This window comes from Budorcas taxicolor, chromosome 21, assembly GCF_023091745.1.
Source record: "Budorcas taxicolor isolate Tak-1 chromosome 21, Takin1.1, whole genome shotgun sequence".
Taxonomy (NCBI): Eukaryota; Metazoa; Chordata; class Mammalia; order Artiodactyla; family Bovidae; genus Budorcas; species Budorcas taxicolor.
Window position 1 is genome coordinate 25,930,306 of NC_068930.1, and position 26,747 is coordinate 25,957,052.

The 26,747-nt window shown below is 46.7% G+C and overlaps 1 protein-coding gene and 1 non-coding gene across 2 annotated transcripts in view; one reads left to right on the forward strand and one right to left on the reverse strand.

Moving 5' to 3' along the window:
* The window catches only part of HOMER2 (homer scaffold protein 2), an 89,748-nt gene that overhangs the window by 20,846 nt on the left and 42,155 nt on the right, over nucleotides 1-26,747 (reverse strand). Inside the window, exons 2-3 of the mRNA XM_052659406.1 lie at nucleotides 16,405-16,561; nucleotides 8,753-8,884 (exon numbers count right to left, since the gene is read on the reverse strand). Of these exons, the coding sequence (XP_052515366.1) occupies nucleotides 8,753-8,884; nucleotides 16,405-16,561 (289 nt within the window). The remainder of the gene's footprint in view (nucleotides 1-8,752; nucleotides 8,885-16,404; nucleotides 16,562-26,747) is intronic.
* TRNAG-GCC (transfer RNA glycine (anticodon GCC)) lies at nucleotides 19,949-20,021 on the forward strand. The gene has a single exon. It is a non-coding gene; the product is annotated as a tRNA-Gly (tRNA).

The window sequence follows — 26,747 nt, forward strand, 5'->3', positions numbered from 1 at the left end:
GTCATGAAGTAGGATAAGCCCTATCAGATAAAATTTAGGTAAATAAATAATCACGTATTTATTATTATTATTATATATTTTTTAAGCTGTTCCATGTGGCATGTAGGATCTTAGCTCCCCGACCAGGGATCGAACCTGTGCCCCTTACATTGGGAGAGCAGAGTCTTAACCACTGGACCACCAGGGAAGTCCCTGAATAATCATTTTAAAAGCAGTGTCAGGATGGGCCCTGCCATTTATATAAAAATTAGCTATGACAAAGGGGGAATCATAAATTAATGAGGAAAATTATTCAAAATATAATTGCGATAATTTTGGTAAACTGAGGGGAAATGGATTTAAATCCTTACACAAACCAGTAGCATGATAAATTAATGATGAGTTAAATGGCTAAGTTGCTTTATATTTTTAAAATCTGGATGCAAACAGAGCTGAACATTTATCAAACTTCTGCTTGAGGGGTGTGAGGGTAATTTTCTAAACCTGGAAGAAATAAAAGGAAAATCACAAAGTGACAGACTTGCCTGCCTAACAATTTAAAGCTTTTGTATATAAAAAGAAAGAAAGAAGCTCAGAAGGGAAACTACAGCCTGGGGAAAGTATCTATCTTTAGACTAGTACAACAGAAAAAGGGTCATTATCTTTAGTATAGAAAGAGTTTGTACAAATTGAAAAGGAAAATATGAAAATCCCAATAGATAAACTGCAAAACTCACACACACAAAAATATAATAAGTAAGCAACTTAAAGAAAAGATCGTTCAGCCTTGTTGGAAATTCAAAAGCAAAATAATGGGGCACCATTCTTGGCCTGCTAAATTAGCTAACACTAAATACAGTTATAATACCCTGTGCTGGCAAGGTATTCCTGGCAATGTTGTGACTGTACAGCCCCTTGGAGAAGCAGTTTGGAACCACTGATCATAAGTGAAAAAAAAAAAACATTTATACCCACTGACCTAGTGGTGTCACTTTTGGGAAACTCTCTTACAAAAATAATTGAGAGAATGAAAAAAAAAAAAGATCTTCTATACAAAGACGTTAATCCTAGCATTATCTATCATCATGAAACACTGGAAGCAATTCAGGGAGCCCTGGGAGAAGGATGGAAGAAGGTTTCTACTCAGAGCCTCCAACTGTTGGGACACAAGTAGTCTCACTGTCCTTTGGTGAAAAAGCTCCTCTCTCCAAGTCTTAAGCTTTCTAGTATTTCCCCACTTATTATGAAAGCACATATGCTTGTACATTTAATAAATATAGTTTAGGAAAAATATTTTTTTAAAACGTAGAGTCACATCATCCAGAGATAAGCACTGACCACGTGAATTTTTTAAAACTTTTTTCTATCTGTACATATGTATCCACTACACACATATTTAAAAAAACAGAATGATATTGTATTGGGTTGGCCAAAAGGTTCGTGTTTTTCCATCTTACAGAAAACACAAATGAACTTTTTGGCCAAGCAAACACATCTGCTTTTATTGCTACTTTTGATATTAATATGACAATATTTCCATGCAATTATCTTTTATTACATTATCTGAATTGCTGTACAATATTACCCTGAAGGATATACTGGAGTTTATTTAACTAATTTCTATAGCTGGACATTTAGGCTGGTGTATTATAAATGATGCCATGAGGAAAATTCTTGTAGCTAATTCTCTGTACGCAGTTACAATTATTTCCTTAGAATAGATTCCTATAAATAAAACCCATGGATCAAAAGATATTCAAACTATAAAGATTTCTAAATAGATGCCAAATTCTCATGTCTTTACTTATTAGGATCATTTTCTGTAGTTTTTAAATGTGTGGCAGTAATTTTATAATCAAAATCATCATATTATGATAGAAAGTGAAAAATTATTGTTTTATTTCATTTTTGGTTTTTTTTTTGGGGGGGGGGCCTGGCCATTGAAGACCCTATGGCAGACATTACCTATTTGCTTATTCAAAATCCATTTTTTAATTTTCCTTTAGCTTAAGAGAATCTTGATTTGTCTAGAACAGAAATTTCCTAGAGGGTAGAGAATAAGAACTGATCTAAGATGATCATGGTAACTCATTTCTCTGCCTCTTTTTTTCTCCCTGAAAGTGGGTATGGGAGGGTGGTCCAGGGGCCCAAGACTGACACTGGGTTCCCAAAATAAATCTGCCACAGGAGTTTACAGGGATGCTGTTGTGGTACCATCCTCCTGACTCCTCCCTCTTGCGATAAATGCAGATGTGATGGACAGAGCTTGAGAAGCCATTTTATCATCATAAGGAAAAAGGATAAGCAGAGAAACAAAACAGAGTCCTACACCCCAAATCATGGAGCACTGTACTGATGCTGGCAACCGCTTGCCTCAGGCCTTCTTTTCCGTAAGAAAAGAATAAGCACCGTGATTAGCTCTTTGTTACTTGTAGCCACCAAACATTCTAACTAAAATCCATCAGAAGAATGATCAATATCCACTGAAAGAAAAGTGAACCTTTTACATCAGAAAGGCAGGAGACCAGGAAATGTTCTTACAAGGACACTGAGTTAATGAAGTAAGCGTTAAGAATGCAAATTTGAATTAGAGATAACTGAAAAGCAAATGCCACTTGGGGGGGTGGTCAGGATTTAGCTGGACCAACTACAGAGCGCTAGCAACTCCATCCTGGATCACTGCCCTTTGTGGCAGAATGTGTTTGTTCCAGGCAGCTGACAGTAACCTTCAAACCATCCTGGGCTTCCTGTAAGAACTCTTGCTGGAGGAGACTGGGTGACCCAGGGAGACAGGCACTCCTCTTTAATGACAGGACATTTTCTCCTGCCTGGGAAAAAATTAGAAGCGACCCTCCCCAGCACTTTGAGGTTTCCAGCCCTATCACTCTGGATATGAGACACTTGGCAGGGGAAGTATCGCTCCCAGCACCCGCCTTCTCCCACCAGGTGCTTCTTCACGGGGAAAAGGCATGCAATCTCCACCAGTCACTTCCGACAGAAGTTCTGGTTAATTATTCTTTCAACAAAGAATAATGGATCAATCACAGCACGAGCAACTCCAACCTGATTACTCCCCTTCGTGGCAGGATGAGACGGAGCCAAAAGTATCAAGGTCAGATGCCAGGAACCGTCTAAACTTGGATGACTGGCTCATTCTTACACTTGGTTCTCCTTCCTCTCATCTCTTCAGAAGGCTTTCTAGTTGTCAGAACAGGCAAACCCCTTTTCAACACTCTCCAGCAGGCTGAGGCATTACACCCTTTCCAGGGGGCGAACAACGTTCCAGCTCACCTTGGGAGTACGCAGCTCCTGTTATTTTGGAAAGCCTGTACAGAGAGTGGAGAGTGTCCCTGTAATACTTTCTGGATTTTGGTGTGAAGTGGTCCTTATAACGGGAGTCATGAAGATCAAGGTATCTATTTCCCTTCTGGAGGAGTGAAAAGAGAAGTATGTATGAAGTGTTCTTAAATGCTAACATCCACAGTGGAGTTCCTTTTTCCAGGCTAGTTAGTGTTTGATTACCAATTCCTCTTTCAGGCCTGTGGGTGGCTGCTCCATGAAGTGGGAAATATTCAGCCACAGCTGTCCCCTCAGCAACATGCCTCGGGAACCCGTTGGGCCCAAGTTCCTCTGTGCTCACCAATTGCCACTTGTCGAGACTGCCAGCCTCACTTCGTGGTAATTTATCAGTGTGTGGTTAATCATTCCCTTCAGTGAGAAAGGGGAGAAGTTGATTTGCAACATTCTGAACAAAGGTGGCACCTCAGGGCTTATTTGATAAGTCTTTGTGACAATGGCAGGTCACAGTCACAGAGCGGGACTCCAACGCCTCTGGAGGAGACCGGGTGACTCGGGGTGACAGGGCACTCCTCTTTAATGACAGGACGTTTTCTTCCATCTGGGAAAAATTAGAAGTGGCCATGCCTGGATGCAGGCACAGCCCAAGGTCTCTTTAGTTCTCAGAGGCACAAAGAATGGAACTTAAACCACTTCTCATTTTTCTTCTGAGTTCTCCCTTCTTTCAATTCTTTTCTTTGAAACGTTTCCCCCTTGTCCTTCCTAGCTACTCCGAGTCCTCCAAAGATTGAAGAAGTTATTCTAGGCAGCTGAGGGTAATCCTCAAAGCTTCCGTGGAGAACTCCAGCCCTGGGTGGGATCAGGGGCTGGTGAGCCAAGGAGGAGGGCCCAGACAGGACTCTATCTCTGACAGAAGCCACCCCACCTGACCCTCCCCAGCAGTGTGAGGTTTCCAGCCCTCTCAGCCTGGATACAAGTCACTGGGCAGGGCAGGCATTGCTCCGCCACCCCACTTCTCTCCACCAGGCACTTTTTCAGAGGGAAAAGGCATGCAATCCCTACCAGCCACTTCCGACAGACGTTCTGGTTAACGATTCTTTCAACAAATCACCATCAGACTTGCTTCCACTTTATAGAAATTTTCTCAGATCCTCACAGCACCTGTTCCTCTGCCTCATTTCAGAAAATGGCATCACATCGTCCATCCATCACCACCCCACAGACTCTGCCTCCCACATCCTCTCACCAAGTTCTGCCACTTTAGCTCCTCAATATTTCTTTAATGTCTCCAGCTCTTATGCAAGCCCTCCTCATCTCTGATCTGGATGAAAACAAGCTAATCTGTCTTGAAGTCAGAAAAAAATATATACATAAAATGCAAATCTGATCATTTTCTTTCTTGGCTTAAAGTCTTTCACAGGCCGTGAGATAAAGTCCAGAGACTCTGGCATGGCACAGAAGGCCCTTTCAAGAGCTGGCCTCTAATCAGCCTTGCCCACCCCCCAAACCCAGGTGCCCTGTCAACAGTGAACTGTTTGAAGCTTCCCGTACATAGCATCAGAATTTTGCTTGTGTTCCTTCTGCTGTCTGGAGGATGGAGGGAAAGGGAAATGCTCCCTGTGGCATGATCTGAACATCTCATTGCCTGGTGTGCACAGCAGAAGTGGCCTGGAGTTGGGATCTACACGGAGCCCTGGGGACACAGTTGAGAGCCAAGTTGCATGGAAGGGACTGGGAAGAAACCCAGCTGAAGGGTTAGTGACAAAGAGATTTGGGAAATGGCTACAACTGTGGGTCCAAGTGGAGCCAGAGGCTGGAGATATTCACCTTCCCCATGAAGGCCTGCAATGAATGGACTGAAAGTCTGTGTTCTCCCTCAAAATTGTAGGTGGAAATTCTAAACGCCACTGTGATGCTTAGGAGGCGGGGCCTTTGAGAGGTGACTAGGGCACAGGATGGAGTCTCCATGAATGGGAAGAGTGCCCTTAAAAATGAGACCTCAGAGAGCGGAACTGACCTTCTTCCAATGAGAAGCTGATAATCTGCAACCTGGAAGAGGGCCTTCACCTCACCCTGACCATGCTGGCAGCCTGATCTCAGACTCCAGCCTCTAAGACTGTGAGAGGCTGCTGTTCAAACACCCATCTATAGTACTTTGTTTTAACAAACTGAGCAGACTAAGACCATGCTTTTCTGAAGCCTCCGCCCTTCAGCAAAGAGAATCCTGAGAACTAGGGACAGGAAAGCTGCTCTGTGGACACCCAGCATTCTCTTCCCCAGCACTTGCTCAGAAGGTTATGGACACACTGGCCTCAGTGCCAGGGAGAGAACTGTGGCCTTGACAACACCTCCTCCTCCCGATGGCCACTCTGACTTTTGGCCCTGCCGAGTGTCAGCTGCCAACAACAGGGACCCACCCTGAGGCCCGGATTCTGCACCACACTTCGGAGTGACCAGGAAGCCCCATGGGGAAGGCTGACTGCACCAGGCCCTTCCTCCAGAGCACACAGCGATTTACTCTCAGAAAACAGACATGGACTGTGAGCCATCAGGCCTCCCAGCCCTGACACCCTAAGACTGACTTAATGCCTTCCATACCACACAGCACCACCGCCAAACAAGCAACCAGCTTCTCTGCAATGAAATGAAGCAAGGTCTACACACCACAGGATGCTCGATCCTTCCACGAACCCTATCAGCAGAAGCAGCAGGCCTTCCAGAACTCTGCCGTGCTGCCTGCTAGAACACAGGTATCACGCAGACCCCTGGGATGGGATGTGTCTCCTCAGGGCCATGGTCCAGAGACTGGGGGACCAGAGATGGAGACGACACCTCCCACGTTTACACCCCATGAGCTACCCTTCGGGTTTCTGCTTCCTGCCCCATGATGCTAAGCCCTGGAGATCTGGAGACGTTAGTACCCAGGAGAGAACGCTTCTGTGAGGGGCTGGAATAAGAGAATGTGCAGAGTGCTACTAGGCCACCTGGGGCTTGGGCTTCGAGGGGCAGTGTCCTCAGTAGCTGGGACGCAGAGAAACACAGTCTGTGGTGTGCCCTTCATCACGGGGCTCGTTTGTGGCTGGGTGCAGGTGCTGGGTTTGGAGGCCTCCTTAAAATGCGCATGTGTGTATATGTGGTGTTCACACACACACACACGCACACACTGGACAAATGAAAGGTGCATTTAGCAAGTCCCTTCACAGTGACTTCCTGACTCATCTCAGTCCCGTTCTCTGTGCACAGGGAACCCAAGCAGCCCAGTCTGCACTAAAAGCTCCGTTAGTTCCCCAGGCATCTGGGACTCTAAGGCGCTTGGGGACAGGACACCCGCTCTGCATCCTTGGGGCCCAGCTCGGTGTCGGCACAGCAGCTCACTGAACACCTGCCAAGCAGCCAGTCAGATGGTCGAGGCAATGGATGAGAGACAAGTTCTGGAGCTGAGCTGCCCAAAGCCAGCCTGGCTCCAGCCCTTCTCAGATTTTCAACTCTCTCTTGGATTCTCTGGATACTCTGATATTCTTCCAGTAAATTCTTGTGTCACACAAACTAAGCAGTCTTGCTTTTTGTTTTGTTTTGTTGTTTTTTGGCCATATTGCAGCATGTGGAATCCTGGTTCCCTGGTCAGGGATAGAACCTGTGTCCCTTGAAGTGGAAGCATGGAGTCCTAACGACTGGACCACGAGGTAAGTCCCTAGGCAGTCTTGCTCTTAACCGGCACATTCTCAACACCTACACAGGGCTCTCCCCCATCCTACAGGAAAACCTGTTCTCCTAAAACAAGCTGCTGGCCCTTCAATCGGCTAGGGGAGGCCTCTTAGATGTGGTCAGTTTGTTCCCTGAGTCCTCACTGTTCTGTTTGTGGTCAGCCTGCTCGGCTCCTCAACACCTTTCTAACCATCCATAGTCAGTGCCCCAGACCCCTTGGGCCATCAAAGCAAAGCTATGAACCCTTTCCCTAGAAAAAACAGCAACACACACACAGAACATTGGGTGACATTTGAAGGGCTGTGGGGACTTCAGGTTAAGAAGTTGTGACATTGTGACTTATAAGATATACACATATTGGTCTTCCTCCACGGTTCCTGACTTATAGCTCCTGGGCAGTGAGAGCATCTTTTGTCATATTTGGTCTCTTTTCCTCAGTTCTGAGTTCAGAGCCATAGGGGTGAAATGGGTGTCTTGTGATTTAGAACAAGCCCCTTTCCATCAAAACCGGGTTTATGTCAATGAGGTGACTTCTGGAAAGGACCTAAGGATGGGGGCTGTTTGCCACGGGGACCAATCATGAATGGAGGTGGGGGTGGGGGTGGGGACTTTTAGTCCCTCTGGGGAGGGGAGAGGGTTGGAGGCTGAACCAACCATCAAAGGTGGATGATGTAATCAATCACGACTAGTTAATAAAGCTTCCATAAAACTCCAAATGATGGGGTTTGGAGAGCTTCCGGGTGGGTGAACACGGACAGATATGGGGAGAGGGGCACATTTCAGAGAGGGGGTCCTTCCCCCGCACCTTGCCCCGAATATCTCTTTCAACCAGCTGTTCCTGGCATACACCCTTTTAAAAACTGGTAACCTAGTAAGTAAACCACTTCTCAGTTCTATAAGCAGCTCTGGGGCTGGTGCTGGTTTAGTTGCTAATCCGTGTCTGACTCTTGCGACCCATGGACTGTAGCCCACCATGCTCCTCTGTTCATTGGATTCTCCAGGCATGAGTACTGGAGTGCGTTACTATTTCCTTCTCCAGGGGATTTTACCCACCCAGGAATCGAACCTGAGTCTCCCACATTGCAGGCAGATTCTTTACTGACAGCTATGAGGGAATCCCTATAAGCAGCTCTAGCAAATTAAACCTTAGGAGGGGGGTCACTGGAAGCCTTGATCTATAGCCGGTCGGCCAGAAACACAGGGGACAGCTGGGAGTCTTAAGTGGGGAGAATCTTGTAGGACTGAGTCCTACACCTGTGGGAGCAGACACTACTTCCAGGTAAACAGTGTCAGAATTGAGGTGCATTGCAGGACACCCACAGGGGTCTCAGAACTGTTTGGTGTTGTGGGAAACACCCCCGCCACCTGCATGCATGTTGGAAATTGGGAGCAGAAACCTTTCAAAACTCTAACTGAGCATCACCTTGCTCTCTTTCTCTGAGGGCTCCAACCATAGCGTCACTGAGCTTGCTGGCTGTCAGACAAACCCTGGGTGCAGGGAGCTGGGGTGGTGGGAGGTTGTGGACACCAGGCAAGGCTAGTCCTGAGGCTGGGATGCAGCATTTTTAGAGATGTTTTCCCTCTCCAAACTACATCTCCATTTTTAAGGAACCTGGTGATTTCTAAAACGTCATCTGGTCTGGCAGCCCTGCAGTGCCACCAGGGGAGAGGCTTGTGTCGGATCCAGCGGCAGTGCCGGATCCCTTGACAGGCAACTACGCCTGGTGGAACTACGGCACTCATGGTGCCGTGGGGAAGACCATCTGATTACCTTTGTCAGCTGCTGCTCCGAGGAAAACCCCAAACCAAACACCGTGTTGGCTCTGCTGTCCGCCCACTGCCCGAACTTCTGTGACGTTTTGGTGAAAGTCATGTTGGGCGTGATTGTGCTGTTGATGATCACCTGCGGCGAAATAGCCCAAAGAGTCAACGCTGAAACATCGAATTAGACACCCAAGGGAGTCCTTAAAAACACCCTCTGTTGGCAAAGCTCGTATGTAAAGCCTACCTCCCCCACTGTTACATGTGGTCCTGAGTTCTTCCTCTTCTGGCTCATCCCACACTGAGTCATACACATACCACCATGATCAGGGGCAATTTTAGAGACTTAAAAACAGGCAGTTGGCCTAAAATAAGATTTCACAAGTTATCAGTGGGAGAGAGTCTCTCCTAAGGAGAGAATAGTTTCCAGAACTGCTATTTATTATCCCAAAGCTGTTGTGCATCCGATTGTCCTTAATGGCTAGCCATGTCACAAATCCTCTGAAGAACTGAGCTCCTCACCTTTCTAAGTGCCTGGAGCCCTGAGGCCCATCTCAAATCATTTAAAATCTTCCTCAGCAGTGGGGGCTTGCTGCCTTCCCACAGGAAAGTAAAGGTACACTCTGATTGGGATAATTGGTGGAGAGTTGATTGACAGATTAATTAGGCAGGTGTGAGGTGGGTGCATGGAGACTGTGAGGACAGTGCAGGGACCTGGGGCTAGCTGTTGCTGCTGCCCTTTGGCTTTAAAGGATGAGGAGGTGTGGGAATTTCCTGGTGGTCCGGTGGTAAAGACTCCATGCTTCCACTGTAGGGGGCGTGGGTTCCATCCTGGTCAGGGAACCAATATCCCACATGCCTCTCAGTGCATTCCCCAAATTAAAAATAAATCAATTAAAAAAATGAAGGATGAGGGAGTGAAGAGGCTGTGGGACATGGAAGGAGACAGTCACGGAGCACAGGCTGTGTTAACAAGAGAGGTGACCTCCTGCGGAGGGCCGCACCAGCACATGGTGAGCCCCCCAGGAGAGGAAGTCCACAGGACAAATGCCCTCAACTCTACCATTCTGATTTCCCACCACCCACCAGAGCCAAGCAGAAGCCAGTGGCCCCGCAAGCCCTCCAATGTCATCAACAGGGCAGCCCCCCGGGGACCAGAGCAGAGTGAAGAAGAGTAGAGGATGAATGCGGAGGTGAAAAGATGATCCAGCACACGGTGCTTTCACTCACTCAGCAAGCACTCACTGAACGTGCACCGTGTGCTGGGATCCTGCTGGCCAAAGGAACAAAAAGGAAGGAGTCAAGAGTCCTGGCCTTGGGACTTCCCAGGTGGTCCAGTGGCTAAGGCTCTGCACTTTCACTGCAGGCAATCGGGGTTCAATCCCTGGTCAAGGAAACAAGATGATTCCACATGCCTTGCAGTGTGGCCAAAAAAAAAAAAAAGATTAAAGCACAATCTTTAATGTGGACTCCTGACCCCTATGCCTACTCCTTTCTTTTTCTGTGAATTCCCTCTGAAACTTTCATGGAGGAGAAAAAGAGACTCCTTGGGAAAGACTCAATTCCTGCAGAGCCCTGAAATCAACTTCTCAGAAAATGCATAGAACACATGCCATTAAGAATACTTGGGAGAAGCAAAAAGCTAAGTGCCTCCAGTCTCCCGTCTGGCTCCAGACTTCAGAGGAGGCTGCTTGTCGCAAAATGTGAGGCAGGTCCCCTGGATTCCTTTTCAAGGTAAGTTTTCCTCAATCCAAGGAGAGAGAAGCTGGAAGGACATAGAAATTTTCCACAAGAGGCTGGGAATGACTTATAGCAATCAAAAGACCTTGTGCCTGCTTCCAGAAAAGGTATTAATAGACTATTTTTAAAAACATTTTTTAAAAATATGTTGGCCACGGTGTATGGCATGTGGGGTCTTAGTTCCCTAACCAGGGATTGAACCCATGCCCCCTACATTAGAAACGTAGAGTCTTAACCACTGGACCACCAGGGATATCCTATCAATAGATGCTTTTATTCTTTTTTGTTTTAAAAAAGTCAGGGAAGAAAAGCAACCAACATTCACTGAAATCCTACTATGTGCTGAGAACATTTCCTATGTTTGCTCCTTTAATTGAAAGTGGTCTATATTGATTCCAAAGAGGAAGCTATAATGTGAGTTGGACCATAAAGAAGGCTGAGCACCCAGGAATTGATGCTTTTGAATTGTGGTGCTGGAGAGGACTCTTGAGAGTCCTTTGGACTGCAAGGAGATCAAGCAAGTCAATCCTATAGGAAATCAACTCTGAATATTCATTGGAAGGACTGATGCTGAAGTGGAGGCTCCAATACTTTGGCGAGCTGATGTGAAGAGTGAACTCACTGGAAAAGACCCCAGTGCTGGGAAAGATTGAGGGCAAGAGGAAAAGGGGGTGACAGGGGATGAGATGGTTGGATGGCACCACTGACTCAATGGGCATGAGCTTGAGCAAACTCTGGGAGATAGTGAAAGACAGGGGAGCCTGGCGTGCTGTGGTCCATGGGGTTGCAAAGAGTCGGACACGACTTAGTGACTGAACAACAACAGCAACGATCATAATAATGGGTGGAGAAGGGGACCCTGACTGTGTTCTTGAAAGCAATTTCCATTCCTAGAAGAAAACACCAAACAAGTCAGGGTTTCAGGGCTTATATCTTCTGAACCTTGGTGATCAGGCAGAACACAGCAGGTGCTGCTAAATATTTCTAGACTGGATGACCTCTACGGTCTCTTTCAATACAGGCTTCTGTAATCCTATAAATAACTGAGAACCAAGGGCAGGAGAGCCATCCAGAGCCCCTGGGAGAAACACCTGCTCCAGGCAGATCCTGTCCATGGGTGCAGGCAATTTCTCATAAGGATGGCAATGATTAACGCTGTCTGCAAAGAGTGCCAACAGCACAATGAAATCAAGCGCTGCGATGGCTCAATTAACAAATGCTCTGGGAACGGAGTTCCTCCGTAATGGAGTTGGCGGTTCTGGGCAGAAACTTGGCATCACTCACACAGCTGTTGGTTGTGGCTGTGGGTGATATGACGGCTTGTATCAGTGCTCCGGGAAGCTGGGAGGTGGGAGGTAGCCTCACATGGCTTCCCTCTGTCTATGCGCAGGGCTGACCTGGGGTGAAGTGCCAGGCTTCCATCCTGGCTCCGTCTTGGTGGTGACCCTCCTCTTGGCCTGTGGACATGGCACACCTCCTGCAGGCCTGACCCCATCCGCCGTCCACATCTATGGCGTCGCCCCCGCTAGCTTGGTGCTGGGACCCCACAGGTAAGCCAGGCCTGCTCCTCCAAGAGCACAGTCTCCTGGCAGCCCTCCCTCCCCAGAAATGGATCCACAGAGCCCCCAGGCAGCGCTGGAGCTATGTATTCCCACCAATATAGCCTTGAGGGGCAGCTGTGACTGAGGTGTGAAATATTCTCCCTGGAAGAAGCAAGCACCTTAGTGTTTCAGGAAGGAGGAGACACAGGTCTGAGCACAGGTTTCTCCTATGATAAGCAGCACTCATGGCTCTCAGGGGAAGGAGGGGGCCTCCTGGCAGCCTTCCCCAAGGAGAGCACGGCGAGTGCTGGGACAGGGCAGAGGGGCCACTGTGCCTGCTGCGAACGACAGCTGTGACAGCTGCTGCTGCACCTCGTCCCTTCATGGGGAGCCCTGCTCTGTGGGGTGCCCATGGTGGGCTCCACGGCTGTGTCCTTTGCTCACCACAACCTTCGAGTCTTGTTCACACCGGCAGCCTGTCCCTGAAGCAAATGCACTCCTTCATCTGGGAGGGGCGGAGCAGGCTTCCCCTCCAGCTGCAGCAGTGGAGGGACAGCTGGCCCAGCGGCATCAAGCACAAGACCTGATATGGCCAGGCCAGGAGAGAGAGGCAGGACAGGAGGCGCAAGGTCAGAGCTGCAGCCCGTGGGCCAAGACACAGCCCCCGAGGCGCAAAGCACCTGACCATCTGTCATCTCAGTTCAGATAACACTTGGAAGCAAAGGCCTAAAACAAAGCGGAGTTGTCCCGATGTGGTGGGACACAGAGATGGGGAGCTGGAAGCAGGGGTGGGATGCAGAGGGGCAGTGGACAAGAGTGGCACGACCCTGGCTCAGGTCAGCATACCGTGCCCGGCTCCAGTCCCCGGGAATACAGGAGATCCATCTGGATCACTGGGGCAGGGTGGAGGCTGGGGCTGTGGAGCTAAGGAATTCAGCCGCAGGTGGGAGGAGGAAGGTGCAGAAGACTGGGTGGTGGCCATCGCCATGCTGGGGTCCTTCTCCGTGTCTCACCTGATGTGTGGAGCAGCTGGAGGTACAGGAGCTGACCTAGAGCTGGCCAAGCAGCTCCAGGAAAGGTCCAGCAGGGCTGAGGCGGCCTGGGCATCCCTGTCTGGTATCCTGTGCTTCAGCTCTCAGGACAGGACACTCGTCCCCTACCCTCAGCCCCAAGTGCCATTCACAGTCACTGAACAACTAAGGCCAGCCCCTCTCACTACCTGGGCCTTCTGCTCCATCACAGGACACTCCCTTTTGCAGAACAAGGCCCAGTCACAGTGTATCTGCCCTGCTGCTTAGGCAGAAGCTCTAGGTGGGCCCCTGGAACTCCAGGTGGTCGGGCATCATAGGAGGGGTGGCTGGAGATCCTTGGGCTCCAGTGCTGGATGCCAGGGGCAACTCACAGCCTGAGGTCCCCATTCTCACTTTCTTTTTGGCTGCACTGGGTCTTAGCTGTGGCACTCAAGATCTTAGATCTTCATTGGGGCACATGAAGAAGGGATCTTCGTTAGTTCCATGACCAGGGATCGAACTCAGGAGTGCTGAGTGCAGCATCTTAGCCACTCCATGAGGGAAGTGCCCCCTTTCCCACTTTTTAAGTGACTCCTAACTTGATGACTCCCCACACTGAGCTTGAACTAACTCTGTTCTGTAGTGGGGGCCCTCCACCCATCCGATTGCTCAGAGCTGGCTCCTCTGGCTCCGACCCCACCACTGTCTCAGCTTCAGGAACTGCAGAGCTGTGTGCTGCAATGGCTGACACGCTGACACATTACTCAGAGCCCAGCTAATAGGACTAAAACACTCTCTCTAGGAAAGTCATTTGATCTGTATTTAAGCCCACTCTATCCTTGGATAACTCAGCTGACAAAAGTGCAAACCCATCTCAAGGGATGGAGGATGAACTGACAGGATCTACAGATAAAAGAAAGCAAGACAGCTTGACTCACCACCCTGAGCAGAACATCCTGGCAAGAGTCTAGGAGATTCCAGTCCAAAAGCACAGAGAAGGAAAGCGGTAACACAACGGCATTATCACCATGCTTCCCAGAGGAAGGAAAAAAAAAAACAAAAGCACGTTCCAGATACTCAATCCTCAGACACAAGGTGCCTACCTACTATGCGCCAGGCACTTGCACACTCCCTGAGTGCTCACCGGATCCCTGCCACACCTGATTACCCAGCTTGCAGCGGGAAGTGTGCCCTAACTCAGAGAGCTGGGAGCTGGTATCTGAGGACCTGGGCACAGGCAGCAGTCTGTCAAGCCTCAACAGCAGCGTGAACTTAGCCAGTCACTGCCTGTCTTTGACTTGAGCCGTAAAATAGGAGTAAGGGCTGTGGCAACCTGAAGGAAGAGAGACGACAGCGAGGCCAAGCTCCTCTATCTGCAACCTCAGTGGTGCTGAGAGTACAAAGGAGGCCTTTAGAGAACTTAAGCTAAAGGGAGAATTTGCCTGAAGACGGGAGCCTCATCAAAAGATCCGGGGCACCACGAGCTCTCACACCGTTCCTGAGGGATCCTCAATGGAGGCTTCCTGTGCCTCCTGCTCCGTGGTCGTGGGGCTCATGGAGGGAGGAGCCCACAGCCAGGCCCCATTCTGCCAACCAGCCTGCACCCAAAACTCCCCTGCTTCCAAATGCCTAGGAGCACTGACCAGACACACTGTAGGCAGGAGGCCAGTCAGAAGGCTACTGCAACAGTCTGAGCAAGACTGCACCGGGACAAGAGTCATGGCCTTGAAATCTAGAATGAGGCATGAACGTGAGACTGACTTCCATGTGATCAGCTAAAAGGGAACTGACCCTGTGCTTTTCCATATGCTTTCTTTTTAAAAATATTTTCTGGCAACAAATGACTGGGAAATGAAAATGGAGAGGTGGTTTAGAGGACAAATAAGGGTATTCAGCTTCAGATACACTGAATTTCTGGTGACAGCAGATAATCCATGTGAAAATGTCCATCAGGATGAACACAGATCAAAGACACAGAAGAAATTATGAAGCATCGAGTCTAGCTTTTTTCTTTTGTAAACTTGGTGATATGTCTATTGATAACCCTTCTTTATTCTGCTCCCATAATAATAAGGCAAAATACTGAGGAAGGGATTTCCCTGGGGGCCCAGTGGACTCTGAGCTCCCAACATAAGAGACTTGGGCTCAATCACTGTCAGGGAACTAGAACCTAAATGTCGCAACTAAGACCTGGTGCAGTGAAATAAATAAATATCTTTTAAAATATTGAGGAAGACAGCAGAATAATGAAAACACCAGGAAAAAAATATTTCAAGAAATTCTCTAAAACCACTTAATAAAATTCAACTCCCATAGCTAATAACACCAAAACCAAACAAGATCTAACACCTAAGGCTGGCAAGGATGCAATAAACTGGCATTCTCATACATGCTGGAGGACAGAACTCTTTGGAAAGCCACTTGGCAATATTCATCAAGAGCCATAAAGTATTAATATCTTGACCTATAACATTACTTCCAGGAATCTGTTCTAAAGAATTATCCAAAAGAAGGCAATAGGCACGGGACTTCTGTGGTGGTCCAGTGGCTAAGACTCCATGCTCCCAATACAGGGAGCTTCGGTTTGATCCCTGGTCAGGGAACTAGATCCCACGGCTGCAATGAAGAGTTCACATGCAGAAACTAAGACCCGGAGCAGCCAAATTCTTTATTTATTTAAAAAAGCAATAAGCACGATGAACAAACAAGGGTTATCTGTTTCATGAAGATGCTCATTATCTACAATAGTGAAAAAACTGAAAGCTACTTCAGTATCTAACCATAATGGGAGAGATTAAGGACATTATAGGTCCTTGGTATAATTATCAAAATGGCATTAAAATGCTACTTACGAAGACAATGTGCTAACAAGGAAATCTATTCTTTTAAATGTCATACAGAATGAAGTAAGTCAGAAAGAGAAAAACAAATATCATATATCAATGCACATATGTGGAATCTAGAAAAGTGGTACAGATGAACTTATTTGCAGGGCAGAAATAGAGACACAGGTAGAGAAATGTATGGACACCAAGAGGGGAAAAGCGGGGTGGCATGAATTGGGAGATCGGGATTGACACACATATATTACTGTGTATAAAATACAGAACCTGCTGTACAGCACACGGGGAAGAAAGAAGGTACAATCTGTTTGCAAGACATATTACTGGAGAAGGGAATGGCTACCCACTCCAGTATTCTTGCCTGGAGAATCTCACGGGCAAAGGAGCCTGGCGGCTACAGTCCACGGGGTCACAAAGATTTGGATATGTTTGTAGGACATACAGTAAGTGAACCTTAAAAATGTATCATATTGCTTTTGATGAAAAATAAGTGACTGGGAAGGTTCAAATGAGCCGGTGAAATGGTACCTTCGCTCCATCCACACTGATGATCCGATAGCTGTTTCTTGTGACATCGTAGAAGTAGGAGACAGTGACAGCCTGCTTGCTTGCAGGCACCCAGTTCTTCTTGGTGCTGGGGTCGATCTGGAAGACATGCGCTCGGGTAGTGAAGATGGGCTGTTCTCTGCAAGAGGAGAGACGGGCCCGTGAGTTGATGGAACATGGCTTCATGTATAATTTATGATTTCTAAGCCACCTAAGATTTTAATCATTTATGGGGAAAGTTACATATGCATGAGAACAATGAAAACAAGAAAAGGGAAGAGAGGAGGTAAAAAACAGACACCTGAGGAGTGGTTACTGAAACCCAACACCCTGAGGCTGAGGGGCAATTGGCTTAATGAGCAATTTGCTTAAAAGGGAACTCCTGGGGCAGGGTTTTTGCATCCCAGTCAAGGGTCCTGTTCTTTTTCTGATATCCTCTTGGCAGTTTTTAGGGCTTTGCAACATATGTATTGGCAGGTACGTATTCTGCAACAGTTTTAAGATTTTGCAAGCCATTTGTGACTTCATACTATATTTCTATGGGCTTCCCAGGGGGCTCAGTGGTAAAGAATCCATCTGCCAAGCAGGAGATGCAGGTTCAATCCCTGGGTGGGGAAGATCCCCTGGAGGGGCAAATGGCAGCCCACTCCAGTATTCTTGCCTGGGAAATCCCATGGACAGAGCAGCCTGGTGGGCTATAGTCCATGTAATTGTGTCCCCTACAGTTATGGGGACACTACTTAGCAACTAAGCAACAACTGTATTTCTACTAAATACTTCTCATATTTGCAGCATTTTATGAATGATGCATTCATCCATAATTGAGCCTTAAAGTTTTATATTTCCAACTTACAAATCTTTGGGTTTTATGCAGTATTCATCAAATCTCTTTTGCTATTCTTGTCCCTGCATTGTTGTTTTTTTCGCTCACACGCCTGTAAACTCTTAATGTGATTATTAACCAAATTAGCATGGTGTCTGTTTCTATTAAGTGAGGAATTAATTAGATCTTGACAATAGCATTAACAAGGCAGATGAATAAAAATTATAATGGATTTCACTGCATTTCATATTTTAATGTGTCTGCTTCACAAAGTAGCACAAAATAAATCACAGACTCATTACAAAATATAATTTCTTAAAATTTAATTATTTTTGAAGAAAGGTAATTCAGGTTAACTGGCTGGAAAATCCTTTCCAAATAAGACAAGATGGGGGTGGGGGGAAGCTACCACACCAGGATGTAAAAATAATCCTCTCATTCATAAAATGCTATCGATTTAATAAGCACTTATGAGAGACAAAAAATTAAATCAAAATTAGAAAAATTAATTTTTTTAACCCTCACAATTCAAAGAGATGACATAAAAGAATGGGACACCCAAGTGGAAACAGAAGATAAAATCATAAGGAAAGAGTGAATTTTAAGTGCTCTGGTTTCTGAAAGGAGTGGTTTTGGGTAAAGTCGTCTATGAACACATCCTGACTAAACATGGCTCATTATTGGAAAGGAAACCCTTTCTTAAGAGAGAAACTGTATCCTAGAAAAGCAATTTAGGAGGCATTTCACCCCACGCAAGAGATACTGAGTAACACCATGAATACCAGCATTAGCCATCAACTGGGACTGTAGACAATGCAGAAAACTTCCTCATGACTATTTCTCTGAATGAATAAAAGCCAAGGGCACGCTCTTCCTGCTACTTCAATGCAGCTGTTTCTAGAGTTCAGCTTTCCAGAAGGGACCGAGCTCAGCACTCCTAGCCCCCCGAAACCTTCCCCTGTACGTCCCAGGAGCAGGTTAAGAGCCTCCTTATGTGGATCATAAGGACGCTTGTCTTCCTGCCACGGTGACCAGGTTCACCCACCCACTCAGTCCCAAACTGACGCGCTTCTGGCCACAGGATGACAGCTGTGGAAACAAAGGAATATTCTCACTGTAGTGTTCTGCATCTGTTGTTGAGAGGGGGACCAGCCGTTGGGGAGCATGTGTGTGCCCGTGAATACCAGCCTGCCTAATCAATCCACATGGGAAAGCCTTGCATCTGTACACTCGGTGCCACGTTTTGCTAACCATACAAGTACAACACCAGAAAGGAAAACGCTTGCTCACCTGGAGTTCTTCTGTATGTTTAAGAGGAGGGAGCGACCGAAAGGACAGGAATACAGAAAATCTTTTTAAAAGGATCGAATTATGCAAGGTATACAAATACCAAATCGTTGTTGTCTACTGAAACTAACAATGTTACATGTCAATTATACCTCAATTTAAAAAAGAGAATTAAGCTAAAATCTCTGCTTCCTTTGCACAGAGCACTAACAAGCTGGGCAGGGACCCACCGTCAGGCAGGAGCCCTCCCAGGGGAGGGGGTCAGGTTTTCCCTTGTGTCCTCCACACTAGGGAACATGGATTGGGTCTGGATTTAGCACCCTTAGACTAGTGTTTCCTAAGTCTCTGACAGGAATTAGCTGTGGCACTCAGTAAAAATACAAGTTCCTGGGCCCCAGCTTAGCCCCATAGGAACCTGGCTGTGCAGGGAAGGGGCCTTCATAGTTCTGTCTTTTAAATTAATTAATGTTGGGCTGTGGGTCTTTGTTGCTGCACGGGGGCTTTCTTGAGTTGCAGCGCGTGGGGGCCACTCTCCAGTTTCCATTCATGGGCTTCTCACTCTTTTCTTGTGGAGCATGGGCTCTAGAGTCAGGGATGAGTGGTTGTGGCGGAGCATGGGCTTAGTTGCCCCATGGCATGTGGCATCTTCCTGGACCAGGGAGTGAACACACGTTCCCTGCACTGGAAGGCAGATTCTTAACTGCTGGATAACCAGGGAAGTCCCAGCTCTATATTTTAACAAGAGCTCCAGGTGATTTTTATCCTTAGGAAGCTCGCATTAGACATTATCAGATGATCTAGAAACAATGGAAGAAGTCACCACTACAGCCAGCACCTCTCCTCCAGAATGACAAAAACAGCTCCGAAACACCCGCCCACAGCTTGAAAAGGACAACAAAGGGGCCAAGAACAGATCTTTGGTTGCAAAGGATGGGGGAGGGGCATGAAGAGGCAGAGGTGCTCTGGTCAGGACAGAGGGCAGCCTCTGGTGGTCAAGCTGTGACCTTCTGAGAGTGACTGAACAACGACAACACACAACCAGCGATGCAGGGGTGTCGGGAGAGCATGGTGGGTGGGCTCAGCTGGCCACACCCTCGGTGTTTGCAGCCCGGTCTCCATGGTCAGGCCTCTGCCAGGGAAGCGGCTGTTCCGGCGTGCAGGGAGCACGGTGACCCAGGAAAGGAGCTGCAGGGAGATCCACTGACCCTATTCTGAGGGTGGGCCCCACGGGAGTTGCCACAGCTCTTCAAAGACCTGCAATCTCAGGCCTGGGGACCTGGGCTAGACAGGGCCAGTGTGGCACAGCTTTGAGCCCAGGAAACTACCCACAGTACTGGGATTTCTACATGAATAACCAAGTCCTTGGCTTCTGGGGGAGTTCTATTTTATTTTTCTAAAATTAAAAAAACTGGGACTTCCCTGGTGGTCCAGTGGCTAAGACTCTGTGCTGCCAATGCAGGGGACCCAGGTTCCATCCCTGGTCAGGGAGCTAGATCCCACATGCCTCAACTAAGACCCAGCACAGACAAAGAAATAAATAATAGTTATATTTTTTTTAAGTACAAGAAAAAAATCTAATGGTATTTAAAGAAAAAGAAGAAAAAGACAGGATGGAAAGGAGTCAGTTAATATTTAGCTGGTATATGTTGCATATGTTCTCAATCAACCCTCTGGACAGAGCTGTGAGTGGGTAGCATTCTCTACATAGAAAAGTGAAGGTAGGGACTTCCCTGGAGGTCGAGTGGCTAAGACTCTGTGTTCCTATTGCAGGCAACCTGGGTTTTATCCCTGGTCACTGAACTAGACTCCACAGGCTACAACTAAGACCCGGTAAAGTCAAATAAATACTTAAAAGAAAAAGAATGAAATTGAGAGTTGCAGGATGATTTCAGGCAACATGGACAGCAAGCCTTTACACCTTCATGGGCAAAATCAGAGTGCAAACCTCACCACAAAAATCCAGAAAAGCAGACCCCAGCTCGGAAAGAGCACCGTGCCCTACCGGAGAAAGTAAGAGCTGGAACTAGGACACAGAAGTCGGTTCCTATAAGTGTGCAGATCAGTATAAATAGAAAAACTCAAAGGAAACACAACTGTCCGTGCCAGGAGGCCACCTTTCCTTCCCAGCAGGGAAACGCTGAAGAGTGTACATCAGGAACAGAAACTACCTTCATACCCAGTTTTATTCTCCTTTCTTTGGTGTTTGATGCTTAGGGAGTATATTTGAAATATACTCCCATTCCTTCTTCAGTGCTTTAAATAGAAAGCAGATGTTTCCGGATGGCAAACCGTTCCTTTAGGCAGACAATATAACCTACTGTTCCCTTGCACAGTCTTTTTAGAGCTGAATAAACACCAATTGCTGCTCATTGAACACATTTGGGAACCTGACAGTAATTGTCCCCAAGAATAATTAGACACTGCAAAACATATGTATGTTTGGAATATGAAAACCGCTCAGCAGAAAGGCCACTCCTGCAATGAACAATTTCTGGCTCCATGTGAAATGATTCTGCAAAGAACTGGCATGACTACTTTTCGCAGGAAAAAAAAGTAAAGTGATATTTTATTATAATCTCTCTATGCAGTGCTCACTAGGCTTTTCCTGATATGAACTTGTAAAACCTCATGATCCTTATTATTCTGACTTCTGTCTGATGTGAATGAAAACAAACCATTCAGTCATTATCTTACAGCCCTTTAAACATGTTCCAAAGTCTCCTAGGATGCCCTCATTAGTTTATCTTCCTTGGGTCTTAGATCCTTGTACACATCATTCACACAGTTCCAAGAGAAGTGTTCGGCCCCAACCTCGATGGGTGTGGCACTGTCCACCCAGCTTCGAGGACCCTCCCTGGCTCTGTGCCCCACAGGACCAGCTCCAGAAGCATCAGAGTGATCCATGGGTGCTGAGCACCTGGCCATGCCCCCTCACCAGACAGGCTCTGTGCTTTCTGCTAGCACCTCCAAACCAAAGCACCTGCATTTTCACAGGACCATGAGCGTGCCCTTCACTGGGGCTAAAGCATCCTCCCCTTTGACTGGACTTGCACTAGTACTTTGAGTCCTACTATAGCATATTTTAAAAAAAGTTTTTTCTAACTTAAAAAAAATTATTTTTGGTTGTGCGGGGCCTTCATTGCTGTGCTGGCTTTCTCTAGTTGGGGTGGGCAGGGGCTACTCTTTGTGACAGTGTGTAGGCTTCTCACTGTGGTGACTTTTCTTGTTGGGGCTCAGTAGTTCTGGTGCACGGGCTTCAGTTGTTCAGCAGCATGTGGGATCTTACGGGGTCAGGGATGTGAATCTGTTTCCCCTGCCTTGGCAGGCAGATTCTTAACGACTAGATAACCAGGGAAGTCCCCACCATAGCACTGTGAGACATCTAACTCGTGCTCTGAAGATACAGGCCCTGGACTGAGCACCTGGCATGTGGGAACAGAAGGTGGCTCACCAAGCTCTCCGCCCTCGATCTACATCTAGGCCAACAGGCCCTTGCTGGCAGGGTCAAGGCCCCAAGCCTAGGAAAAAGATCTGGTAGAAAAAGGAAATAATGGACAAAAGGTTCTAGCACATTCTTTCATAAAAAGAACCCACCAAACTGACGAGTATCTTGTAATTCTACTTTCATACAAAATCCCCATAATAAAGTTATCATTATTTGCAGATAATAGGATTACACATCTGGAACATCCAAAAAAATCAACTGAAAAAGTGACTATGAATAATAAAATTCAGTAAGGTGACTAAGTAAAAAATTACCAAAGAAAAATAAAATCAATAGCCTTTCCAGATAGACATTATAATAGATTTTAAAAGATCCCATTTAGGACTTCCCTGGTGGTCCAGTAGTTAAGAATTCACCTTCCAATGCAGGGAGTGCAGGTTCCATCCCTGGTCAGGGAACTAGGATCCCACATGCTGAACAGTATGGCCAAAAAATAAAAATAAATAAAAGATTCCATTTACAGTAGCAGTAAAAAAGATCCAATTTCTAGGAATCTATTTAAGAAGCCAGATCTGTTCAGAAAAAATAAAGATAACTTCTCAGGCAAACAAAAGAAAACCTTAATAAGTAAGACATCATGTTCTTACAGGGGAAGGTCAATATGAAGATGTCAATTACCGCTAAATTATATATACATTTTAAAAATGCCAGTATCAATAGAATTATTTTTGGAACTAGACAGAGTTATTCATGTGGAAGACTTAATATGAGAGGATAGCCAAGAAAATTCTGAAGATGAAGAACAATGAGGAGGTTTAGCTATAATTTAGCCAGATATTGAAATATATTATGATACGGGTCCAGCAAATGAAAAAAGAGGTATGAGTAAATAACAGACAGACTAATGGAACAGACAGAATCTAGAAACAGAAGGGCAGGGAATTAAGTACACAACGCAGGCAGTACTATCCATCAGTGGGGACACGGAAATCATTCCCTAAACCCTCTTAGAACAACAGAATGGCACCTCCCTGGAGAAAACTTGCACCTTAGCCAGAATCCGTCTCCTTACCCGGTCTCAGCCCCTTCAAGTGGGTCACAGCAGACCCATTCTGTTAAAGGGATTTCCACCTGCCCCCAAACTGCCCAGATTAACAAACCTGATAAATGAGAGCTATCACATAAGTCACGTTTGTCACAGACTTCCTACTCCACTGACTGGGGATCCCCTTTTCGGGTCACATTTACATCAGGGAACAGAATGAGGCAAGCATCCTGATGGAAGCTCACAGGCTTCCATGACGACACTAGCTCTATGGGAGAGGGTCTGACAGTTTCTCAGGAGCTCTCAGCCCACGTCCTCCTGCGGGTCTCCTGTGATGTGGGTCTGACAGAGCTCGGGGGCTGGTTCACAGGCTGAGGGCCCACAGGTCTGTTACCATGTGCTCTGGGAAAGGCTCTGCACCGTCCCAAAGAGGTGCTGGGCCCAGAGCACTGGGAGAGGATCCCAGTCGTGGGGAGGGGGAGAGGCAGAATCTCAGAAAAGCAAATCTATGATGGAAGGCGAACATCTGCATGGGGGTGGGTGGCTGGGGCTTCTCTGAAGGATGCTGGATAGGTAAACATAAGATGGGAGGATGAGACCAAGGACAGGATCAAGGGAGAAAATAAAACAAAACTCACCAGCAACACTGCAATACCAGGACTTCCCTGGTATTCCAGCAGCTAAGACTCCACCCTCCCCAGCAACAGGGACGCAGACTTAGAGGACGGTCTTTCGGACACAGTGGGGAAAGGATAGGGAGAGACGAACTGAGAGAGTAGCGCTGAGGTGCACACACCGCCATGTGTACGACAGGCAGCTAGCAGGAAGCTGCTGCTCGGCACAGGGAGCTCAGCTCAGCGTTCTGAGACGATCTCAAGGGGTAGGATGGGGCAGGGGTGGGAGGGCGGCCTAAGGGGAAGGGACACATGTTTACATGGCTGATTCACGGTGTTATACAGCAGAAACTAACACTACATTGTAATTATCCTCCAGTTTTTTTTTTTTTTAAAAGACCCAGTTCTCAAGATATTTTTTATTTAAAACGTCAACTATCACAATACACTGTACAATAAATAAAGACCTTAGAATCACACACTCATACAAGCACACACACAAAAGACTCTGCCCTCCCAATGCAGGGGGCCCAGTTTGATCCCTGGTTGGGGAACTAGACCCCATATGCCACAACTAAGATCCGGCAAAGTCAAACAAATAAATACTTAAAGCAAAAAAAACAGAAACACTGCAATCCCATCTTGTGTTCAAATAGCACCCTGCACAGAAACCCCTCTCCCTCTTCCAAACCCCGCCTCTAACCTAGCCCAGAACCCAGGAAATCATTGGGGTTTAGCATGTGAGGGGGAAATGACTCTGCAGACGTGACAGGTGTGCTCAGAGACTGGCAAGCGCCACTCAGGGATACAGGAAGGGGAGGCAAGAGACAAGGCCTTGAGGGTGGGCTGAAGCCAGGGGAACACTGAATGACCCACTCTTTAGATTTCTTTAAATCGGTTTTTCTCTTAGGGGCCACTGTCTCCAACTGTGCTCCATGGCCAATTTATGTCAAAGCTATTTTCTCTTCCAAATACATTCCAAGAAATATATATGTAGGAAAAATGTTAAATGCACTTGGATAGTTGTTCTCACAATTATGAGATATCATCGTTTAGAGATTGTGTTCTCTACCCAAGGCTTCAGAGGAATCACCAACACCTGTCTTTCAAGCCTCATACACATGTGTGACCAGCACTTACAAAGTAGCCACTGCACCAACATGTGGAAGGCATCTTACTTTTAGGATTTCAACATGTATTTGTGATGTATTCTATATGCAGCATATTGAACAGTTACACTAAAGAACTCACTCCCCTGGAATCTATGGTGAAAGATCGGAGTCCTCAAAGTAGAGTTTTATGATTCACGTGCTGTGAACCCCAAAAGCCAAGAATCAGAAAACATCCAAGGGATGATTTCTAAAAAGCCAGGTGGCGAGCCGCCAAGCCATAATGATTAATGATTCCTGGGACAGCTAATTCAAGAGTGCAAAACACTGCCCAAAAAGCAGTCGGCGTTGTTCTTTATGCCGTAACATGTCTGTGCGTGGAGGTATTCCTGTTACACTAGATGAAAACAAAATACAGAAGACTTCACGCCATGTCTGTTTTGAAGACATGACTCATCAACATCATTCCTAATACTAAGCAGATATTATTTTCTTACAGGACTGAACAAATAATGTTTTCAATTTTAAGTGTGGAGGGCTTTTGTATTCATCTATAGTAAACATAAAGTGGGGAGAATGGGGAGTGACTGATAATAATACGTTCTGGGTTACTCGGAGGAGGAAAAAATGTTCTAGAGTGAGATGGTTTTGATGATTGTACAAGCTCTGAATATAGGGTAAAAAACAATGAATTGTATATTTTATATAAGTAAATTGTATGGTGTATGAGTTATAGCTCAGTAAAGCTGTTTTTGTTTGTTTGTTAGTAAGATCAAGTGTGGAAAAGGATAAGAGAGAAAAAAGAACCATGTTTTCTGGCTTGGGCAGTTGAGAGGAAATATGAGTCCTGAACAGTGGACCTTGTTTATGAACCATCTAGAAGAGATGTGAGAAGGCAACTGGGACCCCTACTTGGAGTGACTGCAAGGTTAGGAGACTAGACTGGGAAACCCACTGCAACAGCTGAATAAAAATCAGGGGTGGGGGACTTCCCTGGTGGTCCAGTGGCTAAGACTCCATGCTCCCAATGCAGGGGGCCCTGGGTTTGATCCCTGGTCGGGGAACTAGATCCCGCATGCCACAACTAGATCCTGCATGCCACAAGGAAGACCGAAGATCCTACATGTGTCACAACTAAAGACCTGGAGCAGCCAAACATATAAATAAATTAAAAAAAAAAAAAAATAATCACAGGTAAATGAGACCACTCAGGGAGAGTCCCCAGGGAGAGAGGAGAAAATGGACCACCCCGCTGAGAGGCACCCAGGACAGGGGCAGGAAGAGAAGCCCTCCTCAGAGATGAAGGACCAGGCAGGGAAACAGCAGGGGAGCAGGGAAAAGCATTGGAGCAGGGTCCTTCAGGCTGCCTAAGCTTTGCAAAAATCCAGTTGGTTCCATATCATCCTGAAAACCCACCACATAACCGTCCAACCTTTATCAGGAAAGGAAAACAGAGTGATGGACATCTGAAATATATACTGAAATGACTTGACAGTGCCCATTTCGTGTCAAGAACATAACAGGGTTTGGGTTTGCTTTTTTTTTAAATGGTATGTTTTTAATTGGAGTATAATTGCTGTACAATTGGTTTTTGCTGTACAACAATGTGAATCAGCTCTAGGTACTTTGGCTACCTCATGTGAAGAGTTGACTCATTGGAAAAGACTTTGATGCTGGGAGTGATTGGGGGCAGGAGAAGAAGGGGACGACCGAGGATGAGATGGCTGGATGGCATCACTGACTCGATGAACGCGAGTCTGAGTGAAATCCCGGAGTTGGTGATGGACAGGGAGGCTTGGCGCGCTGCGATGCATGGGTTCGCAAAGAGTCGGACACGACTGAGCGACTGAACAGAACAGATACATATGACCCCTGCCTCTTGGACTGTCCTCCCACTCACCCTACCCCATCCCACACCTCTAGGTCCTCACAGAGCACCGGGCTGAGCCCCCTGTGCTATATAGCGATTTCCCACTAGCTATCTATTTTACACATGATAGTG